The following is a 13,275-nucleotide window of genomic DNA, read 5'->3' on the forward strand; positions in this document are numbered from 1 at the left end:
AAAAGATTCCTGGGATCCTGACAATGTTCTTAGAGTCCTAAAAAGTTCCATCAAAGGTCTCCTGGTCACTTAAAAGATTTCTAAGTTTCTGAAAAGGTTCCTTGTTCCCAAACAATCCCGTAAGTGACTGGCTTTCTTTCTTTTTTGAAAAGTGTTCTTGTTTCATAAAGAAGTTTCTGGCTTCCTGAAGATGTTTCGTAGTTTCTGAAAAGGTCTTATGGTTCCTGAAGGTGGTTTCTAGTTTCTGAAAAGGTTTCATGGTTCCTGAAAAGATTTCTTGTTTCCTCAAAATGATTCTTGCTTCCTGAAGATGTTTTGTAGTTTCCGAAAAGGTCTCATGGTTCCTGAAGGTGGTTCTTAGTTTCTGAAAAGGTCTTATGGTTCCTGAAGGTGGTTTCTACTTTCTGAAAAGGTTTGATGGTCCCTGAAAAGATTTATTGTTTCCTCAAAATGTTTGCTTCCAGATGTTTTGTAGTTTCTGAAAAGGTGTCATGGTTCCTGAAAGTGATTATTAGTTTTTGAAAAGGTTCCTTGGTTTCTGAATGGGGCTGTTAGTTTTTGAAAAGGTTTGATGGTCCCCAAAATGATTTTTTGGTTCTTCAAAATGTTTCTTGCTTCCTGAAGATGTTTCTCCATTCCTGAAAAGGTCTCTTGGTTCCTGAAGGTGATTATTAATTTCTGAAAAGGTTTCTTGGTTCCTGAAGGTCGTTCTTAGTTTCTGAAAAGGTTTGATGGTCCCTGAAAAGATTTCTTTATTCCTCAAAATGTTTCTTGCTTCCTGAAGATGTTTCTTAGTTGCTGAAAAGGTCTCTTGGTTCCTGAAGGTGATTATTAGTTTCTGAAAAAGTCTCTTGGTTCCTGCAAGTGATTATTAGTTTCTGAAAAGGTCTCATGGTTCCTGAAGATGAGTCTTAGATTCTGAAAAGGTCTCTTGGTCCTGAGGGTGATTATTAGTTTCTGAAAAGGTTTGATGGTCCCTGAAATGATTTCTTGGTTCCTCAAATTGTTTTTTTGCTTCCTGAAGATGTTTCTTAGTCTCTGAAAAGTTCTCTTGGTTCCTGAAGGTGATTATTAGTTTCTGAAAATATTTCTTGGTTCCTGAAAAGATTTGATGGTCCCTGAAAAGAGTTTTTGGTTCCTCAAAATGTTTTTTTGCTTCCTGAAGAGGTTTCTTAGTCTCTGAAAAGGTCTCTTGGTTCCTGAAAGTGATTCTTAATTTGTGAAAAGGTCTCGTGGTTCTTGAAGGTGCTTCCTGTTTCCTGATAAGGGATATGTCTTCTCCAGCTCTGAAGAACCCTATATGAATGATGAAAGTAATACTATTTGATCAGTGAAATTGGTTCTGACACTTCCGGGTTCTGTATAGTTCTACTCACATTAGGGGTCTTTGGGATCTCAGAAGTCACATTAACATGCGTTGAATATTTAATGTAATGTTTGTTCGTGGGTGCACATAAATCTGGGGGATGCTCGAGGAGAGTGTGTGACATTTTGCAGTGCAAAGGAAGCGAGAGAATGCAGTGATATCTTTTCTCTCTCCTCTGTTCGAAAGCGACAGTGTGTTTGTTGATTTTCCTTTCCGTCAGTGCGGTCTTCTTGCAGCAGAGTCCCATGGGCCCTGAGCTGGCATAGCCTCCCTCCCTCACACACACACACACACACACACACACACACACACACACACACACACACACACACACACACACACACTCAGCGACTCAGATCCTGCAGTGTACTGGAACATTGAGATTCATCTCTCTCTCTCTCTCTCTCTCTCTCTCTCTCATTCTTTCTGTGTTTTCTCTTTCAGATGTGTACAAGCCTGCCGTCTCCCACAGGGACTTGAACAGCAGGAACGTCTTGGTGAAAGCAGACGGCTGCTGTGTGATCAGTGATTTCGGCCTGTCCATGGCTCTGACAGGAAAGAGACAATCGGGTCATGCAGAGGAGGACAGCACGGCCATCAGCGAGGTCAGCACTAGCTTCATTTCCTGGATGAGTTCATGAAAATTATCCTGGATTCCTGAAAACATTCTGAATCACTTAACTGTTTCCTGAGTTTCAAAATCATTTCTGAGAAGGTTCTGCGGTTACCAGTTTGATTCAGTGATTCAGTCTGAATGAGTGATTCCTTTTGATTTACTTGTTCAGATTGTTTCAGTGATTCAACCTGATTCAGTGATTCTGTATGATTGAGTGATTCAGTAATTCCGTTTGATTCATTAATTCGGATCGTTTTGGTCATTCAGCTTGATTCAGTGATAGAGGTTGATTCAGTGATTTGGTTTGATCACATGATTCAGTAGATCAGTGTGATTCATACTGTACAATCAGATTGTTTCAGTGGCGTAACTTGATTCAGTGATTCTGCTTGATTCATGGATACAGCATGATTCAGTGAGTCAACTTGATTCAGTGATTCTGTTTGATTCATGGACACAACATGATTCAGTGAGTCAACTTGATTCAGTGATTCTGCTTGATTCATGGAGACAACTTGATTCAGTGATTCTGTTTGATTCATGGATACAACATGATTCAGTGAGTCAACTTGATTCAGTGATTCTGCTTGATTCATTGATACAGCGTGATTCAGTGAGTCAACTTGATTCAGTGATTCTGGTTGATTCATGGACATAACATGATTCAGTGAGTCAACTTGATTCAGTGATTCTGTTTGATTCATGGATACAACATGATTCATCTCATCTCATTTCATCTCATTATCTCATCTCATCTCATTATCTCTAGCCGCTTTATCCTGTTCTACAGGGTCGCAGGCAAGCTGGATCCTATCCGAGCTGACTACGGGCGAAAGGCGGGGTACACCCTGGACAAGTCGCCAGGTCATCACAGGGCTGACACATAGACACAGACAACCATTCACACTCACATTCACACCTACGCTCAATTTAGAGTCACCAGTTAACCTAACCTGCATGTCTTTGGACTGTGGGGGAAACCGGAGCACCCGGAGGAAACCCACGCAGACAGGGGGAGAACATGCAAACTCCGCACAGAAAGGCCCTCGTCGGCCACGGGGCTCGAACCCGGACCTTCTTGCTGTGAGGCAACAGTGCTAACCACTACACCACCGTGCCACCCCAACATGATTCAGTGATTGTTTAATTCAGGGCTTTTCAAAGTGTGGGGCGCGCCCCCCTGGGGGCCGCCAGAGTTCTTCAGGGGGGGTGCAACGTGAGGAGCCTTTACCAGAGACAAAATGGATCGATTTTTAGTACCTAAAGCTACAGTGAGTGAGGAGACAGAGTTTGGGCCAAGCAAAAAAAACCCCAGAGCCTCCAGGATGTTGCGATTTGCAACTTCAGCGCAAATTCAACCAATCCCCGCGAATTCAGGGCAGTGTTACAATTATATCCAATCACCGCAACTTTCCCGCAAATTTGACCAATCGTTGGCGTCGTCTTGAGGTGACGTCGACAAACTACCTTCCGCCTTACTTCCGTGTTTACGTTCAAGAGAAGCAGCATGCGCGCAGTGTTGCCAGATTGGTTTTAAGTGCATTTTGGTGGGTTTTGAACATATTTTGGACTGGAAAACGTCAGCAGTATCTGGCAACATTGCATGATGTGCGAGTCAGTGTTTATATAGGCTTAAATTCTGTTACTGAAAGTGTGTTATGTTTACAGTGAAGGACTGTGTGCACTTTATTTTTTTTTTTACTTAATACAAGAAATTAATGGATGCCAACATTTTTGCCAAAATGGTATTTTATTTTCCATTGTTTCGGCAGCTTCAGCATCATACTGTGAGATTCTGTTCAAATTGTTTTTTTTTTTCTTCTATGAAGCCTGAGCCATTTATTTTATTAGTTTATAATTATTGTTTAATTTAGTCTTCAGGAGAGACTGCCTGCACACAGTACTAGTATTAATAGTTTTTTTTCTTACATGAAAGCTGAGGCATTTATATTATATTTTAAGGTAACTTCATGTTGTGCTGTGAGGTTCTCTGCACTTTAACTTTTGAACCAAGAGGAGCATTTGGATAAGTAAAGCCTATTTTTCTGCATTTTTGTAGTCCTGGTAATCTTTTATATTGGTAAAGTTGTTTATAGGACCATTTCTCAGTGTCTTTGTTTTTTTAATCAATAGTTTTTCAGTAATAACTTAATATTTAACATATCACTCAATTTTAATCACAAAAAGAGAAAATCGCAACAATTTCTCGCAACTTTCACTTCCTCCCGCAATGTAATCGCAACAAAAACCTAAAAAACACAGCAACTTTCATCGCAATTTTTTTGGAAACCCCCCCCCAACATCAGACATTTTAGCCCGCAACAATCACAAAAAAGGCCCGCGGAATCCTGGGGGGACTGAAAAAAGAAGGAAGTATGACCACGATTATTTAAAGTTTGGATTTTCATGGACTGGATCTGAAGATGCTCCACTGCCACAGTGTGTTGTCTGCCAAGAGGTGCTAGCTAATGATGCTATGAGATGTTTAAAATGTGTAAAACAAGATGTTTTAAAAAGCACAGATGTTTAAAATGTGAAAAAGAAAAAAAGAAAAATGTGTACAACAACCATTTTTTAAAAATACAAATGGAACATTAAGTATAGCAACAACAAAAAGTGTAGGGGGGGCGCTGTTGTTTATTTGCTCTCCGAGGGGGGGCTGACTCTCCTACACTTTGAAAACCCCTGGTTTAATTCATGGATACAACATGATTCAGTGAGTCAGCTTGATTCAGTGATTCTGCTTGATTCATGGACATAACATGATTCAGTGAGTCAATTTGATTCAGTGATTCTGTTTGATTCATGGATACAACATGATTCAGTGAGTCAACTTGATTCAGTGATTCTGCTTGATTCATGGACACATGATTCAGTGAGTCAACTTGATTCAGTGATTCTGCTTGATTCATGGACATAACATGATTCAGTGAGTCAACTTGATTCAGTGATTCTGTTTGATTCATGGATACAAGATGATTCAGTGATTGTTTGATTCATGGATACAACATGATGCAGTGAGTCAACTTGATTCAGTGATTCTGCTTGATTCATGGATACAGCGTGATTCAGTGAGTCAACTTGATTCAGTGATTCTGCTTGATTCATGGACACAACATGATTCAGTGAGTCAACTTGATTCAGTGATTCTGTTTGATTCATGGATACAACGTGATTCGGTGAGCAACTTGATTCAGTCTGATTTAGTAATTCAGACTGAAATACTACAGTGATGCAGCATGATTCAGATTGATTCATTATTTCATTGATTCAAATTGATTCAGTGATTCTGCTTTATTCAGTGTTCTCTACTGAGAAGATATAGGAGGAGATATGAAAGCGAGATTTCTTTGTGTGTGTGTGTGTGTGTGTGTGTGTGTGTTGGTAGGTGGGCACAGTGCGGTACATGGCTCCTGAGGTGCTGGAGGGAGCTGTGAATCTGCGAGACTGCGAGGCTGCACTAAAACAAGTGGATGTTTATGCTCTTGGTCTGCTGTACTGGGAAAGCTTCATGCGCTGTGCCGATCTCTTCCCAGGTACTGCTCTGTTAAAAGCGACTAATGATAAGATTTTGTGTCATAACCATTCCATATCCATAAATCTGCTCGGACTCCCTCCAACTCTTTCAGGCGAATCCGTGCCCACGTTCCAGCTGGCCTTCCAGGCTGAGGCGGGGAATCATCCGTCCATAGAGGAAATGCAGGCACTGGTGTCCCGCCATAAACAGAGACCCAAATTTCCTGAAGCCTGGAAGGAGAACAGTCTGGTAAAACACACACACATTTCATAATTTAGTGTATTCCAAATAAAAGTCCACTCATAACGTAAAATCTGAGCTTCAGCTAGTTGCTCTCTGCATGATGTATCTGAGTACTATAATGCTTTTGGAGGATATTTAGAGTATACATGACTTACACAAGTGCTTGTAAACACCAATGTGTGTGTGTGTACAGGCTGTGCGCTCTCTGAAGGAGACGATGGAGGACTGCTGGGATCAGGACGCCGAAGCTCGGCTCACGGCTCAGTGTGCGGAGGAGCGCCTGGCTGAACTGCTCGTCCTCTGGGAACGAGAAAAATCCACAAGTCCAGCTGTAAACATCAGCACAGCTCTGCACAGTCACAGGTAATCTATAACCGATCATAACCAGAATCTCCAAATCACATCATTACAGTTACGACTAATCTGCACTCTGATATCTTTAATCACTCAGCGCCAGGTATTGTGTTCAGAAAAAGAACAATCAGGGGTGTAGTGGGCGACGGACGCTTATTCGAGAATGATTTTATTTTTTTTTATAAATTGTATTTATTTTTAATTTTAGGAAAAATATTTGGGAACAATAAAATATTCCAGAAGCAAGTAAGCAGGCAAATAAATAAATACATAAATGTTCTAAAATTGTTCTATAAATATAGCCTAGTAAACTAGACCCACCCGCCTAGCGGCCAAAAATATTTTTGCCTACGAGTGGGTCTAGCCTCGCACCATATCAACAAAACACCCCGGGCATCAAATCGTGCCCGCCAATCACAACGCAAGGTTTTTGTTTGGATTCTTTGGGTGGGCTTTTGCAGGAGTGACGACAAAGCTGCGCGAGGCTGGAGAAAGCACAGCAGGAAAGATGGCTACGGCTAGTGAACAGCGCGCGTTTGACTCCGCTTTGGAATCAGTTTTAGAAGAATTAGACTTGGAGTTTGCGTTGAAACATGAGCAGGAAGAGGCTCTCCGCTCATTCCTTTTCAAGAAGGACGTTTTCGCTGTTTTGCCGACCGGCTATGGCAAAAGTCTGATCTACCAGCTGGCTCCGCTCGTAGCCAAAAGGATGGGGCTAGTTTGTGCAGTATGAAGAATTAATAAACAGCTTTGAAACATTACTTTTTGATTGTTTCTTATTTTCCCGTTATTTTAAATTTAAGGGAAATTATTTCACCAAACACCACTAAATAAAAACTCTCAAAAGCAGTTTAAGCAAACCCTTGAAAAACACTTGAAAAAAAAAAGTGTATGTTAAGTATGTGGTACAGACTCCAAACTTGTGGTCATTATCTCCAAACTTCTTAATATCTAGAACCTGTTTATTAATTAATATGCATTTTGAAAAATTATTTATTTCAAGGCCTCCCCCACTGCTTTCTGTCGCTCTGACTACGTCACAGTCACTGTTGCGCTGATTGGTCAGAGCGTTGGCCTATACGCACAGAGACAGTTTGAAAGACAGCGGTTTGTTCCTCCCACCCCCTTCGGAAATGTCTACGAGCGAGGCCAGACTAAATATTCACATTTAGTCTGGCTTGCCAGGCTACTATAAATAAACAAAAAAATGGAAATCAATAAAATATTCCATAAAGCAAAAAAAAAAAAAAAAGATTTGGGAATCAATAAAATATTTTGCGAAACAGAATCAGATAACGAGTCAAGCTCTTTTTAAAAACCTTTTCTATAAGTTGGATTTCAATGGATTTAATTCTTGCTATTTTTATTTGATCTCTTCTACAAGCTGAAACGTTTGTTATATTTTGCAGAGCTTGTCATTTTATTGAATACTTTTGGCACAAAAGTGACTCCATTATTTATCATAAATATTTTTTGGACTCAGGAACTTTTCACATGGACAGCAAGCACCAAAGACCGGCGCCTACCCAGAAACCTCATCTTCAGCTACTGCTGAGGAGAGACAGGGTGGAGCTAAACCTCCTCTCAGTGATGAATCTACAGAACCTGTGCTGATGGGAGGAGCTGCAGAGAAGAACAGGAACTGCATCAACTACGAGCGTCAACAGGCCCAATCTGGGATGTCAGGGCTTGATGGTGCCACGCCCGTCCCTCTCTCTAAACCCGTCCCAGTGGCGAGCGGCGGCTGTCCCCCCCATACCCAGCTCACCCAGGAGGACCTGGAGATCCCTAAACTGGACCTGAGCGAGGTGCAGCGGAACCTGCGTGAGAGCTCCGACGAGAGCCTGATGGAGCACTCGCAAAAACAGTTCAGCTCTGGTGAAACGGCGAGCTCACACAGTCCCTTCTACCCGCTCGCAGATATGGAGGCTGATATCACGGGGTCACAGGTTGCCACGCCCACATCCATCCTGCCCAAGCAGCAAAATGTCCCGAAGAGACCCAGCAGTCTGAGCTTGCATTCTAAATCTGCTGCGGCTTCGTCTCTCAGGATGAAGTTCAGCAAGCTGAGCAAAAGCAATCTGAAGAAAGCTGATGTGGGCGTGGTCAGAACTAAATCCGCTCAAGAGCCACACCCAGTTAAAGTTATTGCCAACAACGCAGTCTCCTCAATAATGAATTTATCTACGCAGGTGCCACCAGGGGGTGCTGTGAGCTCGGCTGAATCTCAGGGTAAAGACGGTCCGAGCTCAGATGAGATGAGCTTCGGAATCCTGACCGCCAGTCCAGACGAGCAGGAGCCCCTGCTGAGGAGAGACACGCAACTGGAAAACAACACCAACAACAACAACAGCAATAACAACGGCGGAGACGGTGAGGGCGACGGAGAGAGTGAGGTCGGAGCCGGAGAAGGAGGAGAGACCGGCGAGAACACCGCACCTGTCGGAGAGACTTCCTCCTCAGCTGTAACAGAACCTCCTGCACTGCCTCCTCAACACCCACCTGCCCTGCCCATGACCACGCCCGAACCGAAGCCCGTGGCACAGACACAGGAGGAGGCACTGCTCAGGCAGAACCGTGGACGCAGACCAGAGAGACCGAACTCACTAGATCTGTCCATTACTACGCTGCCCTTACTGGGTGAGCAAACCTTAGAGACGACAATTAACACACAAGATCCGTTTTAAGCATTTATTATTTTCCCCTGCTTTTCACATGATGTAATTTATGCAGCTCTTCTTTGTAAATCAGAAGCAAATTATTTTCCCAGAAGCAAAACCATGTCACTTTGTTTCCTCTCTCTCTGTCTCTCACAGGAGGCCATTCAGACTGTGATGGGAAAGAGGGATCAGGAGACAAGATTAAAAAACGAGTGAAGACCCCCTATGCTCTGAAGAAGTGGCGTCCGGCGACTTGGGTCATCACGACGGACACACTGGACGCCGAAGTGAACAACAACAAGTTTCCCGGAGGTCAGAACCACAGCGCTGGAACCAGCAGACCCAAATCAGCCTCTGCGGTTTACCTGAGGGGCCAAGGGGGCGTGGCCTCCGGCTTCACCTCCGACCCAAAGGACTGCACCTTTTAAAGCTCAGATTTCCTCAGAAACCCTTTTAACATCTTTTGACAGATCCATACTCGATCCAGGGGCATTCCAGGATGTCAAGCTTCACGAAATCCAGTGGAGGATCATCGATGCACTTGGACTGTGGAAAGAAATCTCTGAATAAGTACAGTTCAGTGCCATTGATTTATCTCATCTCTCTGATGCGTGTTTATGTCGGGGGGAGGGGTTTCGTGTTGCACTTGAACGTGAGGGCTGATTTACGCTTCTGCATTGGACGTCATATTTACATGTAATATATAAACATGTACACTAGGGGGCAGTGTCGCACGTACAAACTCAGATTGTCCTGGAGTGGAGAGAATCGAGCTGAGAGACGTGATATACATTTTCACTCCTCAGAGGTGCCAACATTTATAATTCAGCTGATACTGAGTCCTCCTTAAGGCGATACGGGAGACAACTAGAAGCGTCACGTTTATGCTTTTTTCCGAACTAAAAATTCACGCACGCAAAAAAGGAGTGGAAAGGATACAGGACGTAAAACGCATGCATTTGCATCTGATGGCAGTGGTTATCGCTTTGCATCAACTTTATTTCGACGCTTTATGAGTCTGCGAGCCAATAGGAAACAAGTGGGCGGGGCTTTGGGCTTTTTTTGGTCTGAAAAAATGAAGTCTGGATTTTTGCGTCGCCATTTTCTTACTGGAAAAAAATTAACCAAGTCATCCACCATTCAGCCAACTTCTGTTTTGTTTTCTTTGGGTTTTTTTTTTCTTCTGGCGTCTACGATTATCTGGTTAGCGATGTTGGCGAACAAGGTATGCGATGGATTCGATTCTAACGTCACACCTCGCTTGCCAGTGATCCTCCAATTTGTTTTTGTTTTGGAGTTTTTATTCTTCATCTCATTCTCATCTCATTATCTCTAGCCGCTTTATCCTTCTACAGGGTCGCAGGCAAGCTGGAGCCTATCCCAGCTGACTACGGGCGAAAGGCGGGGTACACCCTGGACAAGTCGCCAGGTCATCACAGGGCTGACACATAGACACAGACAACCATTCACACTCACATTCACACCTACGCTCAATTTAGAGTCACCAGTTAACCTAACCTGCATGTCTTTGGACTGTGGGGGAAACCGGAGCACCCGGAGGAAACCCACGCGGACACGGGGAGAACATGCAAACTCCGCACAGAAAGGCCCTTGCCAGCCACGGGGCTCGAACCCAGGACCTTCTTGCTGTGAGGCGACAGCGCTAACCACTACACCACCGTGCCGCCCTTTGTGTCTTCTTGACGCAAAAATATTTACATCCATGCATCTTTGCAGAAGTATAAATCAGCCCTGACAGTCGTACATCTCGATTCCGTTTTTGACCATAATATTATAATTACAGTCGCTAAAGAAAAGAAGTGATAGAGTTTGTTGTAATGTTTTCTAAATATTGTAATCAGTATATAAAAGAGCACATCATGATAGTATATAGTATAACGTGCACATGATTTCTGTAAGATGGAATTTTTTGATCAATATGTATATTCAGGAGCAGCTGGTGTAAACGTGCTAGCAGTACTAAGCCCCGCCCTCTTTCTTTTTTTTTTTTTTGCAGATTTTGTATTTTTGTGCAACAGCGCCCCCATCGGTCGTAATAATGCGAGGCTGGGGCTGATTTCTTTCTAGCTCAGATTGTAGATCCACGCAGCCAATCAGTGACAGCCATGCTGACTGACACGCCTCCATATTGTTCAATTTGAATAGTTTCATTGTTGAAATATTGACACGTTAGATTTGATCTCCTGTCTTATTTCACCACCAGCCGTCACAACGTAAAAAAGCCACTTTTTCCACTTGTGTGCGTTTTGACAAACCACGAGAAATCAGGAGGATTAGAAAACGTTTTATTATGAAACTTCAAAAGTGTTCGCGCTTTACCTCACTATTAGGGCTGAAAATTTTCACGATGTGATGAACAAAATTTTTCAGAAGAAAGGAAAAGATGTGGCGTGATATTTAGTGGAAAGGATTAGAAATTTACTGAATGTAAAAAAATGTAATGTTGTAAGACATTTGTTTCCGTAACATTAACCAAGCTAGCTATAATTTAAGTTCGCCTACTTTATTGAAAAGTTGAAACATTACATAACAACAGGATGCCTTTTAATAAAATACCACATCGTTTAAAAATAAAATTGAATGAATTTTGGGGAAAATTTGTATTTTCATAGGTCCAAGTTATTCAAAATTAATTAGAAATTGATCGAGTTTAACTGTGGCTCCGATTTTGTCAGGTCTCAAATAACGAGCGCGAAATTGCGATGTATTTTAGATGATTTACGAAGATTAATTGCGTGAATTACATCACGTGTGAAATTGAGCTTGAAAACAATAATCAAATCAGGTTTATGAGTCTGCATTGTGCTCTCGTTAACCGTGACGAGTCCAGATCGTTTATAAATGAGTAACTGAAACTAATTCTGGTCTCACGTGGACGTGTGTAATTGCGTGTGCAATATACAGTAAAGTCAAGTCACTGGAATGTGTCGAAAAACTATTTAAAATATTGACTTTTTCATCATTTCGAGACGCCAGAGCACAATCTTGATAAACCTTGACTTTATTAAATCGCAGCGAATGCTCGACTTTTGCCAGAAATGAACTTCTGCTAATTTAACACTTAATACCCTTTAGTCGTATTAATTTGCATATCAGATCACTTTGGGACGTGACTTTCAGGTTTAGTAAATCACAACATGTACTTGTGAGGAATTAAATCTTTGCATTGACCATTGACCCCGCCCTGTATTTCGCACTTTTAGGTAAAAACGTCCCAAAGTGCATCTTCGTTAGGGTAGACGTGAAAAAACGAACAGCGCACGCTTTTCTGAAAGACGCAAATCTCCATATAAAGCTCGTTAGAAGATCAGCTTGCACTTTTTTTTGTTTTGTTTTGTTTGTTTTTCCCCCCCAAGTTTGCACGTGTTTGAAATTTTAGTAAAATAAACACTTACAGTAAGCAAGGAAAAAAGGGGAGATGTTTTTGCGATATTTACACATGTACTGCATTTGTTTGCTTCGTATGGATGAAGATTTGCAAATGGATAACATAGTAATGGACCTGTTGAGACGTGTGTGTGTGAGAGAGAGAGTCAGATTATATGTTCATCTGTCTTTTCATATATATATATGTGTGTGTGTGTGTGTGTGTGTGTGTGTGTGTGTGTTTCTGTGTACATGTGGATGTTCACATTAAAGGACATAAAGCAGGACAGGTCAGAGGTCACAGGTCAGATCTATCTCTATGCACAAAGCCACGCCCTAATGCAGCCCTGAGCTCGCATCAGTCATTAAGCCACTCCCAACACTGCTGAGGTTTTCTCCTTCTTCTGACTGCTGCATGGATTAAATGCGTTTTCTTGTCAGGAGCACAATATTACCTTTGATCTGTAAAAGCCCTCTGTTTCCGTGTGTGTGTGTGTCGGGTTTTGTTGTATGTCCGGCTGTCACGTGTGTTCAGTGTTGTTTCTGTCCGTCGTTTGATTGCTCAGCTCCTTACGCCTGTGATGAGAATGCCACCTTGGTGTACAAGTTGCAGTTTGTGATTGATTTCTATCGGATTGCAAAACTGTATCGTTGCTGCATTTGAATAAATAAATAAAGAAAGAATGCTTTGCAGTCGCATTGTTCCTCTTGTGAAACACAGGAAGAGGAAATTCGCTTCTGATCCTGCTAGCGTCAATGTGTCTGCCATATTGGAGAGGTTCAGGGGTGAGCCAATCCACATCTACGGTGAGATGTCGGTTTACACATCTGTAACATCTGTAGCATTTGATCCACTGATCAGATGTCTGAAACGATGGCGAGCACTGAAATCGATCTCATTCAGAGTCTCGTATACTGACACATTTTCCTGCCTGAATAGTCCTTGCTCTAATGATTAATTTGCGCTAACAGCACTGGTGCAAATTAAATCTAATATATTTAGAACACTATTTCTCCTGCAGTTTTCAACCAACCGTCACCAAATTTCACATGAAGAATACCACTGGGCTGAATGACATTGCTCTGACTTTTGGTGCTGATCTGGATCACCGAACTGGAATGATCCATGAAA

The 13,275-nt window shown here is 42.3% G+C and overlaps 1 protein-coding gene across 1 annotated transcript in view; it reads left to right on the plus strand.

The window, feature by feature from the left end:
- Positions 1–10,158, plus strand: part of bmpr2a (bone morphogenetic protein receptor, type II a (serine/threonine kinase)) — a 34,803-nt gene extending 24,645 nt beyond the window's left edge. Inside the window, exons 8-13 of the mRNA XM_060918657.1 lie at positions 1,811–1,971; positions 5,371–5,518; positions 5,612–5,748; positions 5,936–6,105; positions 7,580–8,736; positions 8,913–10,158. Of these exons, the coding sequence (XP_060774640.1) occupies positions 1,811–1,971; positions 5,371–5,518; positions 5,612–5,748; positions 5,936–6,105; positions 7,580–8,736; positions 8,913–9,184 (2,045 nt within the window). The 3' untranslated portion in view covers positions 9,185–10,158. The remainder of the gene's footprint in view (positions 1–1,810; positions 1,972–5,370; positions 5,519–5,611; positions 5,749–5,935; positions 6,106–7,579; positions 8,737–8,912) is intronic.
- The last annotated feature ends 3,117 nt before the right edge of the window (positions 10,159–13,275 follow it).

This window comes from Neoarius graeffei, chromosome 4, assembly GCF_027579695.1.
Source record: "Neoarius graeffei isolate fNeoGra1 chromosome 4, fNeoGra1.pri, whole genome shotgun sequence".
NCBI lineage: Eukaryota > Metazoa > Chordata > Actinopteri > Siluriformes > Ariidae > Neoarius > Neoarius graeffei.